This window comes from Pteropus vampyrus, unplaced genomic scaffold (genome assembly GCF_000151845.1).
Source record: "Pteropus vampyrus isolate Shadow unplaced genomic scaffold, Pvam_2.0 Scaffold92, whole genome shotgun sequence".
In the NCBI taxonomy this organism is placed as follows: Eukaryota; Metazoa; Chordata; class Mammalia; order Chiroptera; family Pteropodidae; genus Pteropus; species Pteropus vampyrus.
In genome coordinates this window covers 852,069-872,001 of record NW_011888873.1, presented here as the reverse complement: position 1 = coordinate 872,001, position 19,933 = coordinate 852,069, and the positions used below count along the sequence as shown (strand labels likewise).

General features: G+C 37.9%; 1 protein-coding gene across 1 annotated transcript in view; it reads right to left on the bottom strand.

Annotated features, from left to right (window-relative positions):
* FAT1 (FAT atypical cadherin 1) overlaps window positions 1-19,933 on the bottom strand; it is a 110,038-nt gene that overhangs the window by 13,821 nt on the left and 76,284 nt on the right. Inside the window, 12 exon segments of the mRNA XM_023532878.1 lie at window positions 1,285-1,416; window positions 1,546-1,988; window positions 1,990-2,345; window positions 2,762-2,959; window positions 3,612-3,755; window positions 5,961-6,098; window positions 6,363-6,577; window positions 7,829-8,218; window positions 9,274-9,507; window positions 10,307-10,460; window positions 13,003-13,199; window positions 13,823-17,890. Coding sequence (XP_023388646.1) covers window positions 1,285-1,416; window positions 1,546-1,988; window positions 1,990-2,345; window positions 2,762-2,959; window positions 3,612-3,755; window positions 5,961-6,098; window positions 6,363-6,577; window positions 7,829-8,218; window positions 9,274-9,507; window positions 10,307-10,460; window positions 13,003-13,199; window positions 13,823-17,890 — 6,669 coding nt within the window.

The window sequence follows — 19,933 nt, the reverse complement described above, 5'->3', positions numbered from 1 at the left end:
CATTTCAATGGGAAATGTCTACTTGCTTAATAAACAGCACAGCATAACTGAATCTCTTTTTGGAAGAGAATAAACTAGACTACTGCATCACAAAGAAATGAATTCTAAAATAATGAAAAAAACTAAATATAAAAATGTTCGATATGAAATTATTAGAAGACGATTTAGGAAAATATTTACATATCCTTGAGGTGGTTTAGGAAACCTTCTCAAATAAGCTATAAAACACTCCCAAATCTCCCCAAATAATGAAAATAATATCAATCTCCAGAGATGGAAATTGTTATGTAAAATTATGCAAAACTGACAAAATGAAAATTAAATTTCAAAATGACAAAAGATACTATTAAATCAAAAAGTCAATAATATACAGACACTGGAATGCAGATAATGTTAAAACTCATAATACATGAAGAGCTCTACACAAGAACATAAGACAACCTAGATAATCAAGCAGAGAATATAAACAAGCCAATCACAGAAGAAATGTTAATAGGCAATGAACAAGTTCAAAGACAACTTTCACAAGTAGCCAGAGAAGTGCAAAGTAAAATAATTAGATATCATTTCATGCCCGTTAGATGGGAAGATTTATTGTTTTAATTGAAAACCTTCAATATTAGCAAGACAATGGAGAATGAGACCTTCACATATGACTGGAAGAAACAGAAACTGGTTTAACTTTTGGGGAAACTATCGTAATAGTATATTTAAAATTTGAAAATGCAGTTATCTTTGATAGTAAGCCCTAGTTTTAGAAATGTAAGCACCAATACGTAAGGACACAAATAAAGATTCTTTATCAGAAAGAAAGATTTTAATAACCTGAATCTCTATACACAGGGTAAATGTTGAATAAATGGTACAGCCATGAGAGAAAATACTATACAGCAATGAAAAAGCATTAGGTTTACATGTATTAACTGGGAAAGATGCCCATAACATACCATTAAGAAGAGAAAAAAGCAAGCAGTAGAGAGCTGTGTGATATAACTTTTTGGTTTCTTTTCTAAAACGAGAGAGGATGTGATAGAAAAAGGACAATAAATCTGTACATATGGGGATATGTTTATACGAGCACTGATGATAAAGAAGAAAGCAAATTAAACTATTAACTCAAGGGTGAGTTGTTATATGACAAGAAGGGAAAATTACTACTCTTATGCTTTACTCATCTGTGTTTGACTTGTTATAAAGAAGAAAATGGTAAAAACAAACAAACAAACAAACAAACAAAAAAAAAAACAATGAAAATAAAAGTATGCTTATTCATTGAACTCTCACCTGGGCACTGACCAAAGTCACCACCTGGACAGACACAGGTATATTTCTCCTCTCTGGGATCAGTGATACATTCTGATCCTTCAGGGCATGCATTGTCTTCGCATCCTTGATGAATAAGTGGGCATTTCCCCTCTTTGTTTAAAAAAAAAAAAGGGAAAGCTAATTAATAGGAATTATAAAAAAATGATCTTTAATGTGTAGACTTCAAAGGCTATTACTGAAATCATCTGTACCCCGTTTTCATATACTTATGGGTGTTACCTTTGCAGAGACACACGGCTGTTCTACGGTGGCGGGGAGTCACAAAACTCAGTCTGGCTGTGCTGTGTGTTGACATAACATTTTCATCCACAGTCACCTTTTCGTCACAGAATTTCCACGGGCAATCCAGTCCTACACAGAGCTTCTGGAACACATCCAAAACCCTAACGCCAATGATTTCCTCAACATCAGTCACGGAAGAATTAATCTTCTGCAGAAGCTGTTTTGTTGACACCTGGGCACCACCTGATTTCTCTACAAAGAGTAAGACATCCAGATGGGGGTGTGGTTCCGAAGGCTGCAGGCTAACAATTTGTATGTCGTTTCTCCTCACACCCAAGATGTTCCGTAACGCTCGCTGGAAGTTGCGCCAGTAGTCACCAACAAATTCTTCCGGCGTGAGATTGGCGAAGCGGAGAGCAATGGTGTGGTTCAACATCTCGTGTTACCTGTCTGACATGCACTGTGATGTCAGCCACCGTTGTGAATTTTCCATCTGTTACGCTGACGTTGAGAAGGTACTGCCCTATATCTAGCTTTTTGTGTGCTATCAGCTTACCCCCTGTGCTGGAAACAGAGAAGAGGTTGTCCATTTGAGGATCAAGACTGTAGGTTAAAGTGTCATACACGTCTTGGTCTGTTGCGTGAATCTTCCCAATGACACCACCTGAGTATTCCTCTCCAAAAGCAGTAATGAAAATCTCTAATGGCAAAATTGCAGGAGGATAGATGCTCTCTTCAATAACCCTGATGTCAATATAGGTCAAAGATGACAACTGAGGCTTTCCGTTATCGGCCACCTAGGAGAAAAGAAAAAAAATCACCATTATTTATGTTGTTGTTTACAACTTCTTAATAAAAATATATTTACATTATTCAAATTCTTAAAAATTACCAGTTATTAGATACTTATTTCTCCACGAGAAGCATTTCAAGGAAAATGATATATACTCCTTTACAGCCCTTTCACCAATTCATACTGAAGTTTAGCTCCATCATTGTCTATGATAAAGTAACCAAAGGAATCAATGAGCCCCCTGAAAGTGCAGTGGGATGAAGATGAAGGCATGGCAAAGAAAAAAAAAAAAAAAAAAAGACCACAATTCTATACATCGTTTTCTTTTCTCATGAAATGTAAACTGTTTAAACACAAGAAGATAACCACCAGAGTGGCTCAATGAATCCACAATAAAATCATGAGGAAAGACTTTAATACCTTAACATGCAGTAAGTAGTGATCCTTCACTTTCCTCCTGACGGCAGCTGACGTCAGGAGGACTCCTTGCTGATTAACTTCAAAAGCGTTGTCATCATTTCCATTTACGATAGTAAAGAAAAAGGGTGGACCATTATGAGAAGAATCCTTGTCTGTTACTACCAGCTGCAGTACACTGAAACCCACAGGCTTATTTTCCTGCACAGAATAAAATAAAATAACGACTTTCAAGAAAAGCAAATCTTTATGATAGATACATGCAAGTTTTCTTATAATATAAAATATATGGAAAATAAAGCCTTGTTGCTGCTCCACTTGAAAGGAAGAGAGAGAAGAGAAGTGGACAGGGGAAGGGTTTTGATGAGGAGGAGGGAAGGAAGAAGGGGACAGGGGAAAGAAGGGAGGAGCGGCTGGAGGGAAGGGACATAAGAGAGAAGAAGGGAAGTGTGAGGAAAGGGGTGGGAGAGGGGAGGGATGAAGAAAGTGCAGCAGAGGAGGAGGAGGGGGAATGGAAGTGGTTTTTGGAGGAGACGTGGGAGGGAGGAGAAAGGTCAAGATGGGGAAGGAGGGGGCAAAGAGGAAAAGCAAGGGCAGCAGAAGACAAGATGAAGACTCAAGCTAGTGAGAGTATCTTAAAAACCAAAGCACGACAAGAAGAGAGGTAAAAGCTTGGTTGCATCTTGAAAATGCTCACCTTTTGGTATTGATGGAGACCCCTCTAATTTTACTCTTCTCATTTTTCTAAAACGTAGTCTTTGGAAAAGATATTTCAAATGAACAGCTGAGGCCAATGAAAGAGCTCACCCCAAAGGGGCTGTGTTCAGTGAACCCATCCACACCCCAAGATTACCTGGATAATTACGCTGTAATTTCCCCTGGAGAAGATCGGAGCATTGTCGTTGACATCAGACACATCAATGTTTACCGTAGTTGTGTTGACTCTGGGTGGACTGCCGTTATCAGATGCCTGAATAGTGAGTGTGTAACCTGAAATCTTTTCGGGGACAAGACAAAGAGATGGCATGTCCATTTTCACAAGGCCAAAGAACAGGATCTAATCAGGAGTATACTCCTGACAACCTGGAAGGGCAGATCTGAATACCTGTAGTCATTTGCTGCATCCTGTATGTGGGCAATTTCCCTAACCTATAACAAGTACACGGCCAATAATGTATCTACAATATGGACCGTATTCGCTCAACAGAAAAAATTATCCATAATCTAATCCAGTGATTAGATTCTCTGATGCCTCTCAAACATGTATGCATTTCATTAAAGCATTCTGACTTTTAAAACTTACAGATTTATTAATGGAAAATGAGACAGGACATTAATACAAATGATGAGAAAAAATGTAACATATCACAAAGCCTGTTGCTTTAGCAATACCAGGAAAGGCAACCTAAGGCTCGAATGTTGCTCTCAGCCAGAAACAGCTGTTAGGCCATTTCTCACCTTGAGTGCTTACTGATTTTCAGTATCTCAGGACATTCCAGATCACCCTCTCCCAATAATTTTACACTTGGATTGTAGTCAACTGTCTAAATCTCCCAAGATTATCTCTTCATGACTTCCTACAAAAAAAAATGGGGGTGCTTCTTTTCCAGAACAGTTCCTTGTTAATTCATCTCTTCCGGAATGAGGAGTAGAAGAAGCCAAAACGCTGGTTAAATCCCAGCGATATATGTCAACAAAAATGGTTGTGATGACAAACTGATTTGGGAATCGCCACCAGCCATCTCCTCTGCTACCTCATAATGGATATTAACATATTAAAGGACCTCAGAAGTTCTTCAGTGAAAAATACTAAATTTTGTTCTGTCCAGCAGTCTGCAATCCTAAACATAACAATGACTCTTAGAAAGTCCCTGCTCAAAAAAAAAAAATAGGTCAGAAAAGGAGCTAGAGACTTTAATGAGATATCTCATCACTATTGCCCCCAATTTCTCTAATCTTAGATTTATCTATATTTCTCCAAAATTACATTCTTTATTATCACCATTGTCTTTCTAACTCCCAAAACCGTGGTTTCCTTCATTTCTCTTTCACTTCTTCACCTCTCTGAGGTAGCTTCTTACCTGTCAGTTTTCAGTCCTGGCGATGAGTGGGACAAATGGACAGACAGATGAAGAGATGGATAAATAAATGTTCAGCCTGGCTTGCCTCTCCTCGTTTGCTCACATTTATCTCAACACCTCAGATCACTTCTATAAATAATCTCCAGAGGCATCTGTATTTTCAGCTTTCAAGTCTCAAGTTTGACAAAAATCTCCAAATACTGTCTAATTTTACTTGACTATGCCATTTTCCTCTAAAAATTAGTGTATCAAAAACCGCATTCAACAATCTCTCCCTGTTCTTCTTTAACAGCAGTACCCAGTCATGGCAAGACACAAAAAAGAGTCATCTGTCACCACTGCATTCTATGGAGCGCCATGTCTAAGGTCCATAGATTCTAATGTTCCCTTTACGAAGTTTCTGCATTTGTCTTTGCACTCAACTGTCACTGCTACTTTCCAGTTCAGGCTCTTGTTGCCTGACTACTGTCACTGGCCTTCCTACCTCCCTGACTCTAAACAGTACTTGGACCTACTGTAAAACTCCTCTTCACATTATGAGTCCTCATAATGTTACACTGGGGCTCACAAATATTCAGTTCCTCTCTCATGCTCAAAGCATCGAGTCTGAATCTTTGATCCTGGTTTTGTATGTGGACCATAATGTGTTTCTAAAACAAACCTTTCTATTTTATCTACCTCATTTCTTTGTATTCTACTCCAAAACAAGTGAATAAAATGATCTAAATGTATCTCGCGTCTTCCTTTCTCCATGCCTTTGTTCATGTAACTCCTTATGAGGAATTCCCTCAACACCTGTGCTTTTCCAAATATCTGCTATTACTTAAAACCTAGCTTCTAGCTCCATGAAGTATCTCAAAACACGAGTCAACAGTAACTTCTTCCCGATTATAAACTGTTATCCAAACTTCATATTACTATGAAACATATCCATTATATTCCTGAGAACTTCATACTGTAATTGCTTTTCAAGTATTTATATCATGCTCGTCAGTTCCTGAAAACAAGGCTGGTTCTACCCTTTGGTATTTCCCATCACGTCCAGCCGATACAAATACAAGGTACTTCTATTTACTGATCTGGTGATTTGCAAATAATTTAAGCCAAACTTTTTCACTTACTGTTTCCCGGTCTAGAAGTTTGGTTACTCTCACTTCTCCCCTGGCAGGGTCGATTGTGAACGGACTCCCTTGATTGCCATCTATAATTGAATAGTGAATGTGGCTGTTTGAAGGTCCATCAGCATCATCAGCCATAACCTAGAAAATATCATGCTCTTGTTGAGGAGACAGCTCAGGAAAGGACAGACGTCTTCAAGCAAATTTCTGCTGCTGTGAGGCAAGTACTTATAATGGAGTCAGTAACTGACTGGAATAACCAAAGACATTTCCATATCTTCAAATTGTTTTCAAGTAAGTCCACTACAAAAATTGGATCAATCTTACTAAAACAAACAAACAGACAAAAAAACCCAAACTCTTACAGAGATCCAGAAAAAAAAACCATAGAGGAAAAATACAAACCGTAATGACAGACTGCTCAAGTACAGCGTCCTCACTGACCACCGCCGTGTAGGTGTCCTGGCTGAACACCGGGGTGTTGTCATTGATATCGGTTACATTGATGTTTACAGCTGCAACATCACTTAATGAAGGTGTGCCTCCATCAGTGGCTTCGACAGTCAGGTAATATTCATGAGAGCTTTCATAATCCAGATTCTCAATGATAAATATGGCCCCTGCATGGAAAATCAGAATTACTTCCAGTACTTTAAAATGTCACCACTTTCTCCTACTATGACTGATACAGACACTTTCAAACAAATTTAATATTCACTTCAAAGGTTTACTTACTATTTATGCATATTTTCTAATTTCTTAACAATTGCAATGTATGAATTTGCCCATACCTGGATTTTTACTTCTCTTATTTTCCTAATATTCTTTGTGATATTTAAATTGCTTTCCCAATCAATACTACCTACATCCACACTATAAAATGGTTATATTTCTTATCTCTTCTAAACCATAGTTTAATACAGACTTCACAGACTTCACTTTCATTTAATAAAAAGAAAATATAAAACATAAATAATTCTCTTCTTTTTAATTTCCTTTTCCTTCTCATACTTTATAGAAATGTGTATCTTTTTTTAAAAAAAAATCTCTAGATTAACTCTTTATTTATATTCTATCATTAAAAAATATCTTAACAACTCTTTTAACATCTTTCTTTTCCACTTTCTATTGTCCATACTACTTAGATCCCTAAAAATAAGTTTTGTGATATATGTTAAAAATACGTTTAAAAATTGCAACTTCACGCACCTACTCTTCATCTGAAATAGTCATACACAATTAAATACAGTTTGAATGAAGCAACTTTTCACAATGTGCTAAGACTTAACAGCTATTTTCGTCCAAAGGTTAACAAGACTGCGAAAGTATTTATGCAGCACAAATCCTCTGACTTTTGACCTTATTAGCAGTCATTCAGTGTGATTCAAAGTACTGTGACCTTTATATATAACTAGCATAATAAAGACGTCAACCTTAGAAATTATCAGATGCCCCCACAGAAACTAAGATCAAAGAGGTCAAAACTGCCATTCCACCTGGGAAGCCACTTCACATGAACGCCATACGGCGGATAAAAAGGAGCCATTATGTACGATCCTCTACTATCTTCCACTCTTTATTATCTTACTGCATCTCATATCTCCACTAAATTACTAGTGTAATGCTTTAATTTTCTATCTAAGTTAATCTGCTTATGGTTATAATGGATATATCAGAAACATTATGTAGAACTATGGTCTTCAAAACCACTCTGAATCTCACTTAAAATAACACAAAGAAAACTTGAGTTTTTTCTTTTTAGAGTATCTACTAGCAATTTGTGATCTGTCACATTCTATCAGGTCAAGTGCTGGGTAATCTAGCCTTTTTGGCAGAATAAAGGGCTTCCTCTCATTTGCATGGTAGGTTACCTGTTTTAGAATCTATGCTGAATTTTCCATGTTCATTTCCACTTATTATTGAGTAGGTGATTTCTGCATTTGCTTCTATGTCCCGACTTGCTGCATACACTTGAAGAATTTCTGTTCCAGTCAGAATGTCTTCAGACACTGTGGTACCATATTCCCGGTATTCAAACACAGGTGGGTTGTCATTTATATCCAAAACTGACACGATAACAGTGCCAGTAGCTGTCAACCTCCTTGGCAAACCCTGATCTACAGCCTTCAGAGTAAGGGTGTATACTGACTGTAGTTCTCTGTCCAAGGGCTTTTCCAACTGAATGATTCCAGATAATTCATTAATGGAGAACTGCCCATCAGCAGAATTGATCAGTGAGTAGGATATCTTTCGATTCAATCCTGTCAAGACATGACATTATGTTAGAATGTTTTATTTCAAGAAGTTTAATCAAATTACTTTAAAAAAACATATAACATACATATTAAAAAATAAAAATGCTAATATGCAATTACTTAAAAATTCTATTACTATGATCTTAAAAAAGTAAACTTTTAGATTAGCAATTTACTGAGTTAAAGTAAATATAATTTCATAGTTATCTGGCTTTTTAAGACTATATTCTAAACAAACTCCTGCTATAAATACTCAGTAGATCTTTTAAAGTCTATTATTTAACTTCAGTGACAAAGATTTATTTGAAAAGTAACATTTTTGCTATTTTTCTAATTCTTCAGTATTAGAATGACTGAAGAAGTTATTTTTATTCTCTGCTAGCAAAATGCTATAAATGAATATCCTAGAGTTTTATTTTCTCCATAAAAAATTTTAAAAGTTTGTAAACCTTTAATATAAGCATTTGCTTCTGTTACCTTCCTATAATACTAAAGATTCTTTATGTCACTAATGGCTTATTCACGAAACAACACATCACTAATTAATTCAATGGCATATGAAGATCAGCTAATCTAGTCACTAACCAGAATTTAAGGGACACCACAGATATCTTACAACATTGAGTTCACTGGGCACAATTTTGAAACTTCAAATATTCATTAAAAATGAATTATCCTAAAAATTTCATTCCCTTTTGAATGCTAAAGAATTACATAACAAAACAACAATGAACTATTAAACATGCATGAGGTAAAGGTAAGTTAAACAGACTGAATTTAGGATGTGTTTTAAAAGAGAAGTTCTTAGGATCTTAGTACACAGCTTGAAGGCAAAGCATCATCTAAACCAGTGGTCCCCAAACTTTTTGGCACCAGGGACCAGGGACTGAGGTGGAGCTGAGGCAGTGAGGCTAGCGCTGGGGAGAAGCTGCAAATACAGATGAAGCTAGGCTGGCTCACCCGCCGCTCACCTCCTGCTGTGCAGCCCAGTTCCTAAAGGACCACAGACTGGTACTGGTCCGCGCGACTGGGGAGTTGGGAACCCTTGATCTAAACAATACCTGCATCCGCATCTGTGGCCTGCACTCTCGTCAATGGTGTTCCAGGCTCTGTGTTTTCAAACACGGTAATGGTGTAAGGATCAGCAGAGAATTCGGGGGCATTATCATTTACATCTTCTAATGTAAGCACGATGTTAGCTTGGCAGAATCTTCCCCCTCCATCTGTGGCCTTGACTAGAAGGTTATAAATTGCTTGTTCCTCTCGATCAAGGGGGGCTAATGTTTTCAGTTCACCTAAAAACAAACAAACAAAAATAAATGAACTCACTTGAAATGTAAGATGTGAACTGCAACAGCACATCTTATTTCTTCCCCTTTCCTTTTACGTTTACAAAACCTGATTAACAGCCTTCCTTTGGAGAACAGCTTTATCAATAACAGAGTTAGCAGCTGTGTGAGTACTGTGAGTTCCATGTTTCCAAACTCTGCCAGGTGCTAGCTCTTTAAGTCATAAATAACTTGAGGCTAGGGACCTCTTGCATCATGGCACAAAAGCAAAACAGCTACCTGATTTGCCAAATTAAAAAATTTTTTTCAACTGACTCAGAATATTAGATTCATATGTACACAATTAGTTCTCGTGTGGGAAGTGGGGTGAGCGTAACAGAAAACTATTACTTGACCCCAATTTTAACACAATACAAACTATAAGAGGAAAAAAATTCTAGCAATTTAAAGATGAATACCAAAAATTATTTTAATGAATATGCTAAATTATAAATTTATATATAAAATGGATAAAGCAGAAAGTTTGAAGTATACTTTAACTTTTGAGTTTTTTTTAAAGGTGACATAAACAATTTTAAATCCATAGTTCAAGCAGGTGTTATTGTTGCTGTTCTTTTTTTTAATCTCATCCCAAGTTTTACACATTAAATTGCTGTTTAGATTTCTAAAAGATGCCAATTTTGTATCATCAGAGTACATTTTACAAGAACGAAACGTAACTTCAGATTTTATGAGTGCTCTAAAACCACCCACATATATGATTCTGTTGGAACACAATTAATTTTGCCCCAAACTCCATCATTACCTGTGTCTGGATTTAGTTTGAATTTTTCTGCACCCGGACCAGATAATGTATAAGTAATTTCAGCATTGGAACGGATATCTGCATCTGTAGCAGAGACCTGCATGATCAATTTCCCAGGAAAGGAATCTTCTGGAATCGTGTCTGAATATAAAGTCTACAAAGGTTTTAAACAACATTGTTAACATAAACATTGAAAGTTAACATGGCTGCCAAGGGAATAATGGAAAATAAATCACTTAACTTTAGCCACAGCAAACTCGGAAAATAACTAGTTACAAATCCAAGGAGCTTTCAAAACTATGTTTCTTATAAAACAATATAAAAAGAGGAACTTTAACAGTTAACATCTCCATATTGCTGAAAGGGTCTGGCCTGACATTTTACCTACAGAGTTCTGAATACAGTGCTTTATGTCTTTGAGTTGGTTTCATATTTAGTTTAAAATCTTATGAGAAAACATAAGTGGTGCTCTTTCTTTACCTAAAGATCGGAAAGAACAGATGCCTGTGACATCCTATCTACTAATTTCCAATACACGAATACACTGCAATCCTTCTTAACACATAACCAAATAACTGTAGTTGAGAAAGAAGCGGTCCTCTCGTCATGGGAGAAAACAAGATCCCCCCAAGACCACGCTGTGGGGTAATGGATGATCCGGCCAGGGCTCTTCATATCTGACTGAATTCTCCAATATAATGCATGGCTGTTTCTAGTTCCAACTATTTAGAAATCCATGCCATAAACCAAAACATAAGACAGATAAGATTTTGGTGGATTTTCTTAATCTAAGCTCAATTTTAGGTGAACTACATTTTTATGTGAGTCATGAAACAGAGTATTTTGCAATAATGATGATTTCAAATGATTTAATGTCCTAATTTTATTATTCCCAAAGATGACAAGGTATTACATTGAAATAATATAAAAATGTCAAAAATAAAATACACATTTAGTTTCTATAAGACATGTGTGTGTGTGTGTGTGTGTGTGTGTGTGTGTGTATGTATATATGTATATATATAAATAAAATCCTCCTCCTCAGAAAATATTATCACCAAAAAGCACAAACAGACTGGAACGAAGCCTCATCCCTCAGAAGTTCCACTTCCTCTCCAGACTGAATTACGTGTAAGTATCCATTCCCCTGAGAACAGCTCTCTGTTCCTTTCCACAACATATCTCATGCTTACTGCATTCTCCAACTCACTTTCCCCTCCACCCAGGCTTCCCTCAACATGCCACACTTTTCTTCCTTCGACTTTCAACTTTACAAATCTATTTCCTCATTAGTACACACTCTTCAATCTCCATTAATCAGGCATCCATCCACATACTAAGATGCCATCTCAGAGCCAGTCACAGAATCCAAATGGTCTGTTTCAATCTTAATCACACCTCTGCTCGCCATTCCACCTCCTAAAAATTCTCTCTTCCTTGGCTCTCAATAATACCATCCTGATATCTGCATTCTCTTTCTTCCATCTCTGCTTCTTCCTTCCTTCTCCCTTGAGAAATACATTATTTCTGCTCTTTTTCCTTTTTTGTTATCATCCTCTCAAATGAATTCAATTACCAGTTATCCACAGAAACTGACAAATTTACATATCCTTCCCAAACATCCACTCTCAATCTCATCATCTCTAAATGTCTAAAAAAAACACATTCAACTCAATATCCCGTTACTTACACAATGTGCTTCCTCTAAAAGCAATTCCCACTCCAGTCTTATCTTTGGGCTTTCTCCTCATCACTCCCATAGGAAATATTAAAGTCAATTTTGACTTGCCATGCTTCCATGCTGCCACAACCAGGCAGGACCAAGAGCTACCAGTTTTTCCTTTGGGGTATCTCTTGTCCTTTCATTCCTTCTGCCACCTCTACCTACTCTCTACTATCCCCTTGCTTTCATGTCAGCCTTCCTCAGATGAATGAACGCAATACTACTAAACTCATCCTCTTTAGGAAACTCTTGATTCATGTCATCTTCACCTTTCAAAGAACAAAGAATTCAAAGAGCTCTATTTTCTCTAGGATCAAATCCCAATTCCCTGAAGGACCTTTGCGGCCTCTATAATCTAATTGGTCCTTAACCCCACTGCTTCTCTACTTCTACTCTGTTATCTAATCACCACCACCCGAAGGCTGAGCTCTCCTCACCCTCCAGCCCCACTGATCACTCCTGCTCAGGCCCTTACCCTGCACCCTCATGGGGCAGCTCTTCTTTGACATATTTGTTCTCACATGAGACGGTGGCTCTACAGGTATAGGAGCCACATTATTAACCTCACAGTTTTTCTAGTGTGTCAAAAGCAAGTGCTCCTAAAACGGTCTGTTAAAGCAAAACAGGGCTCTGTACAAAGCACTGCTGGCCAGGTACTTCCCCTCAAATCACCTCATCCCCAAATGAAGGGAATCCCTTCGTGAAATTTTTATGGAGTGTTTTCAGAGTTAAACACAACTGTAATCCTGTCCATAATTTACAGTATTTTTAGACAAGGCTTGTAAGCTATTTAACATTCCCTAAAATAGTTCTGATGTGAATCCAATTCTTGTCCTATTAACGCTCACCTTTGCTTAAACAGCAAGAGATTGTAATATGAAACACAACTGAATGACACCACAGCACATGACAGTCTTACTGAAAGGTTTAATCTGAATTCATAATCTATAAATTAAAAAAAACAGCAGCCTACCTTTTCACAGACTGGACTGTTGTCATTTGCATCAAGAACTTTCACTTCAACTATAGCTTTTGATGAGAAGGTCCCATCAGTTGCTGTGATAGTCAGAAGATAATTGTCTCTTTTTTCCCTATCTAGAGGTTTCTTCACATAGACCTTCCATTCATTCTGTATATTTTCAATAGCAAACTGCCCCAAGGGATCCCCTCCTGTTAAATCAATGGAGGAAGATAACAGTCAAACTTATTGAAATAAAGAAAAGCAATAACAGAAGAAATAAATTACACAATGGAGATATAATGTTATGGTTTAAAAGAATCAAGATTTTTAAAGTAAATAATCCCATATAAACTTGACACATCAGCTTTCCCGTTTACCAAAAAAAAAAAGCAGCATTAAAATGTGTATCTAAGCATAGCGATAAGCCAAATAAAATATAAAGACTAAGAATATTTAGTTGAAATTATAGTTATTTCTTTTTAATTACAATATATTTACTGTATGCTAAGTATCAAGTTCAACAGAATGAGTCATAATAATCAAAACCAGTCTAATGAAATAACTGTTAACTTTGCTCAGGCAGAGAAACTATGTTTCTTATAAAACAATATAAAAAGAGGAACTTTAACAGTTAACATCTCCATATTGCTGAAAGGGTCTGGCCTGACATTTTACCTACAGAGTTATATAGCTTAAAAGATGCTATTTCTACTTACTGTAGATATAATTGACTAAAATCACTCTTTAACCTTCTTCTAATTTCCATAAAATACATACCTCAGAAGTTATATTTCCAATATATTTAATTTTAAATTAAACTTTAATTTTTTACCTGTTATGTAATATGTAACTTGTCTGTTAATTTCTTCAGAATCAGCATCTGTGGTACTTAGGATGGCAATTACACCACCGGGTGGATCATCTTCACTCACAGTCCCTTTATAGATCTCTGCCGTGAATCGTGGGGGACTATCATTGACATCAGTGACGGTAACAGCCACGATGGCCGTGGAGGAGAGCTGGACCTTCTCACCATAATCCGATGCAACCACTTTGATCTGGTAATTGTCTCTTCCTTCATGGTCAAGCTCCTTTAGAGTTGTAATCCAGCCTGTTTCCATGTTAATGGAAAAAGATTCAATGACTTCCACACTTTGTGATTGATCTAGACTATACATAACTTGGCCATTGGTTCCTGAATCTAGATCAGATGCCCTGATCTGGATGACTCTACTTCCCCCTGGCTGGTTTTCAACAATAAATGCTTCATATGGGTTAGACTCCAAGACAGGGCTGTTATCATTTGCATCTTTCACTTGGATACTAACATCTACAGAAGCCACCACCTCATAGTCATCATGAGTGCACCTGGTAAGTATGGAAAACTGATACCACTTAGTTGTCTCATGATCAAGGCTCTTCTCCAGTTTCAGTCTCCCACTCTGTTTGTCGATCACAAAGAATTCATCCCTATTACTTTCGGGAGTATTCCCTTTGACGAGGCTGTAAAGGACAGTCCCACTATGTTCTGCTTGGATGAGATCTATTTCTGTTCCAATAGGCATGTCTTCCGAAACGGTATAGGTATAAAATGGTTCTGAAAATTTTGGAAGCTGCATTTCTGATGGAAGTATTTTAACATAGACAGGAACAACAGATTCTTTTGATGGAGATCCGTTATCCACAGCTCTAACAAAGAAAGTGAAGAACTCATTTTCTAAGCCAATTAAGCTTTCCTTTGTAGTAATTATGCCAGACAGTTTGTTAATTTCCAAATTCTCTTTAACACTTTCAGAATCTGCTTCAATAGCATAGGTGACATCAGCGTTGGATCCCTCATCAGCATCACTTGCAAGAACTTTAATGACGGATGTCCCTTTGGGAGCACTGGATCCGATGTTCACTTCATACTTGGTTGCTCGAAATTGTGGTGCATTGTCATTGTCATCGGTAAGGATGACATTAATGGTGCAGAAAGCAACTTTTCCTCCAGCATCCTTGGCCATTAAACGAACTGCGATTACTTTTTCTGCTGGGGTTTCTCGATCAAGTTTTTCCAAAGTAAATATCTGTCCTCTCTCATTTGTGTAAAATCTGTCTTTGGCAAAGTCATTTACAATATGATAAGTAATGTGGCCATAAACACCAGAATCCCCATCAGTGGCTTTAACCTCGATCACCAGGGTGTGCAAGGGGGCATTTTCAGCTAGCTCTGCTTCATATTCATTCTGAAGAAAAACAGGACTGTGCAAATTGCCTCCAATTACAGCTACGCGAACCTGAGCTGAACTCCTGAAAACTCCATCAGAAACAGAAATGTTAAGACTGTAAAATGGCTTCAAGGTGTGCCGGCGGAGGTTTGAGAGTGTGATAATCCCCGTTTCACTGTCAATGGCAAAATTCTTATGATCATTGCCAGACAGAATGGAATATTCCAACTTGTCTATGTCTGAACTGTCTGCATCATGGGCTTTCACACAGGTCACAAAATGCCCATGAGTGGCATGCTCACTGATCTTAGCCTCATAGAGCTGTTGGTCAAATAGTGGTGGATTGTCATTGAGGTCAGTGACATCCACTGTGACAATCACATCACTGCTCAGTGGAGGCATGCCACCATCAACGGCCCTCACAAAAATCCTGTGCTGCTGGAACTGCTCATAATCCAAAGTTCTGACTAATGAAATGACACCAGTGCTGCCATCTATGTGGAAATGATCATGACTCTTGCTGTGATTCCCAAACATATGGTATGAAATTCCTCTATTTGGTTCTGAATCCGAATCTGTTGCTCTAACCTGAATGACAGACGTCCCGATCACAGATGCCTCAGACAGTGTTGCAACATAAGACTGCTGAACAAACACAGGAGGGTTATCATTGACGTCTTCCACTATTACGTCGACAAATACTTCAGCATGAGCACCAGTCAAGGAGTCAGTTGCTCGTATGCTCAGTTTGTATGCTGGGTGAGACTCAAAATCCAGAGGAGCTATGACATTTATAACTCCGGTGTTGAAGTTAATGGAAAACTGGCTAAAAGGATCTCCATCTGGGATGCTGTAGAGCACTTTCAACCCTTCTGGGCTGTTGGCTTGCACATGGACAACTGGACTGTGCATCTGGATATTCTCTGGAATCTCTGCACTGTAGAAAGGTTTTTCAAACACAGGCATGGCTCTATTCATGACAGTCACTGGAACTATAACTTCGGCTGAAAAAGCTGGGTTTCCTCCATCTTTTGCAACCACCGTGACAAGATATTCTTTATTTAAGGTGTCAGGTTCAAATTGCTTTTTCAGTGAAATTTCACCCGAGGGTCCGATTTGAAAGTGTTCATGATGTTCCTTAAGGTAGTAATGCACTTCCCCGTTTCTGCCACTATCTCTGTCTACAGCAGTAACAGAGCGAATAGTATGGCCCACAGCAGTATCCACCTTAACAACAGCATAGTAAGGAAGGTTGACAAACACTGGTGCATTGTCATTTTGGTCTTCTATGATGACCTTCACAACGACATGGGCCACTGATGAAGGCTTATGTTCTTGTGTCACTTCCACTACCACATCAAATGCTTCTTGCTGTTCACGATCAAATGGTATACCAGTGGTTGACAGAACTCCCGAAGTGCGACTTATTTTAAATCTGCGATCTGGGTTGAGAATATGATAAAACAGAGGCTCATTGATTGGATTCCCAATAGCTGTAATCACAGCTAATGTTCTGGCTTCAGTAGAATTCTCTTTTACTACTGCAGAGTAGAAATCTTGGGTAAACTTTAGTTGACTTTCTTTGCTTTCTCTCACATTAATTTTCACAGAGGAAAAGCTTGCAAATCTGCCATCGGAAGCTCTAATGGTTAACTCATAGCGGCTTCTCAACTGAGTTGTGTTTTGTACAGTTATAGAACCAGTCTTGTAGTCCATAAAAAACTTTTCCCCAATGTTGCCTTCGGTAATGGAATACATTAACTGTGAGAATGCACTTGAATCAGCATCTGTAGCATTTACTGTGATAACTTTTACTCCTTTGTATGTTGGCAACAGAAGAGACGTTTCATATAATGATTTGGAGAACACAGGAGGGCAGTCATTAATGTCAATTACACGTATAGTCACATTAGCTGCATATTCAGCAAATAAGCGTGGTGTTCCCATGTCATGCACTTGTACAGTAAAGTGAAAAGTACTTGTTTCTTCATAGTCCAAACTTAGTACTGTATGAATAGCACCAGTGCTAGAATCGATAGCAAAATATTTGTGTATAGACGGTTCAACAATGTGATAAACAAGCAAAGCATTTGATTCTTTATCAGCATCAGTTGCTCGAATCACTAATGGGACATTCCTGTCTGTTAGGACCACGCTGTTAATCGAAGCTGATTCACTAATGAGTCCTGTATATTCTGCCTGCATAAAAACTGGCAAGTTGTCATTTTCATCCTGCAGATGCACTAGAACAGTTGTATTAGTAGACAAACCAGCCATGTTAGTTCCTTGTATTGTCAATGTATAAATGGGCAAAGTCTCAAAATCCAGGGCTTTCTGAGTGATGACACTTCCAGAATGTGGATTAATATCAAAAGCATCAGCTATATTTCCATCTTTTATTTCATATACCACTGATGATTGACTATAGGCTGTCACCATTCCAACAAAACTCCCAGTGCTGACGGTTTCACTAATTTCAAAAGAATATTCTTTAGATGTAAACTTAGGAGAGGCATTGTCAGCAATTGTGACAAAGACATGCACAGAAGTTATTTCACTCATTGGTGGATTGCCTTTATCTGTAGCTTTTACCATTAAATCATATTCCACTTGGCTACTTCGATCTAATTCTTTGGCAGTTTTTATAGAGCCCAAGATGGGGTCAATTGTAAAAGAATTTCCAATATTTCCTGGGAGGAAAAAAAAAAGCATGTTAGAAAAAATACAGGGATCAACAGAAGTAGTAGTTGAAAATACAGAAACAAAGAGATAGCTTTAAAAATTATACTATGAAATTAAACAGAAATTTGGGGGTTATCAACATCTGAATGGAACTTGTTTCATTTTTACCCACCTAAAATAAAGCAGTTTTTTCAGATTGTCCATAGATTATGAAAAGCAAGAAAGAGAAGACACATCACTGTACCAAACACCAAACTTCACTCTGTTGATTGAAATGGGAATGTGCTGCAGAAGGACATGGTTATCTTTCCAAAAAGCAATTAAGTTCATAATTTTCCAAGAGTCCCTCAAAAATCTTTTGGAACATATTTTTATTTTTGGCATTTATCATTTGAAAATGCTCAAGATTCTTATTCATTACAAAAGAGAAGACTTCAATTTACTAAGGAAATTTAATAACCTTCAAGAGAATTGTCCCTTATTTTAAATATTCAGGAAATTGGTGAACAACTTGTGTAGAACCTGCCCCACTTTACAGGTTTTGAAGATTTCAGTAATAGTCTCTTCTTAATTTTTTCAGGTTAATTTATTCCCTACATCAGTGGTTCTCATCTGGGGGTTATTCTGCCCAGAAAGAGACATTCAACAATGTCTGGAGACATTTTTGGCCATCATTATGTGTGGGGAGAGGGTACTACTGGCATCTAGTGGGTAGAGACCAGGGATGCTGCTAAACATTCTGCAATACAGAGGATGGCTCCCATGACATAGGATTTTTTGGTGCAAGACAGCGGTAGTGTCGAGTCTGAGAAACTCCTGTAGGATAGACTGTTTTATTTGCTTTTCTTTGAACCCTTTTCAGCTATATTATATATAAGTACTTAGCTGCAAATGCAACTCCACAATATTCTATTGTTTTGTATCATCAATTGAAATCTTTCTGAAGAAGCCAGCAGCTTGCTACATTTTGGTAGTGTACTATCTCTTCAGATAGATCAAGGCACTGTGAGGGGTCCTCGGATTCGACCCATCCACGAACCCTTCATTACCTTTCCGTTTTATAAACGAAGAGTCCAGATCCATTATCCTAGTCACAGAACTGAACTTATTTTCCCCAAGTGAACTATTACACTTAACCAAAACAAAGCTTACTTGCCACACGTAACTGCTTTCTCAAATTCTATTTTCCTCTAGGTTTGCAATGGAGTGTGGCACTTCAGAGAACAGAATTACTTAGCATGATTTGCAAACCAGGGAGATTAATCAAGCACTTCTTTCTCCACATCATTACTAGTACACACTTCCCCTATAGCCTTCATTTCCTTCTTTTAATACATTTTCCAAAAATCCATGATACCTATTTCTGAGGCCAGACCCAGTCTGGTTTTCATTAAATGTGCCTGGCTCTGCGTCCAGGCCCCACAGCTGTCCCTCAGTCAGCACCAGGGCAGAGACCCAGGCTTTCTCCAGGCCCCGCAGCTCTGTGCTACACCCTGGCCCATGAATGGGGTCATGCTGCCTCTGCAGGCCTTGCAGGCACTAATTTCCGGCCTTCCTGTATCTATAAGTCAAGGATCCCCAATTCTCTCTCATTGTGTTTTAGTCAGTCATCGGAATCACAAGGTCCTTTCTCATCCTACCTGTGTATCACTCTACATTCCAAAGCTGTGACTGGCTGCCTGGACTCAGAGGAGACTGTGCACACCTTTGGATGACTGTCTTCATCCCCACCCCTTAGACCTTCCTCTGTCTGTGCTAAAAAAGCAGCTGACTTACCATATTTTATATACATTCATCTATATGCATTTCTGTCTTACCTTATATAGTGAAATCTTACCACTTCGAATACTTCAAAATACGCAAGGCCTCACATGAAGGAATGGATAGATTTTATCTATATTAAAGCAATTTGGTGGTTCTGCACAACTCACTCCCTGCCCTCTAGCCACACTTGCCTCCTCTTTGCTCCTCAATCAGGCAAGGACATGCTCATCTCACTGCTTCCTTCCTTCCTTTCTTCATTCACGTTTTATGCAAATGACTATGCTTAC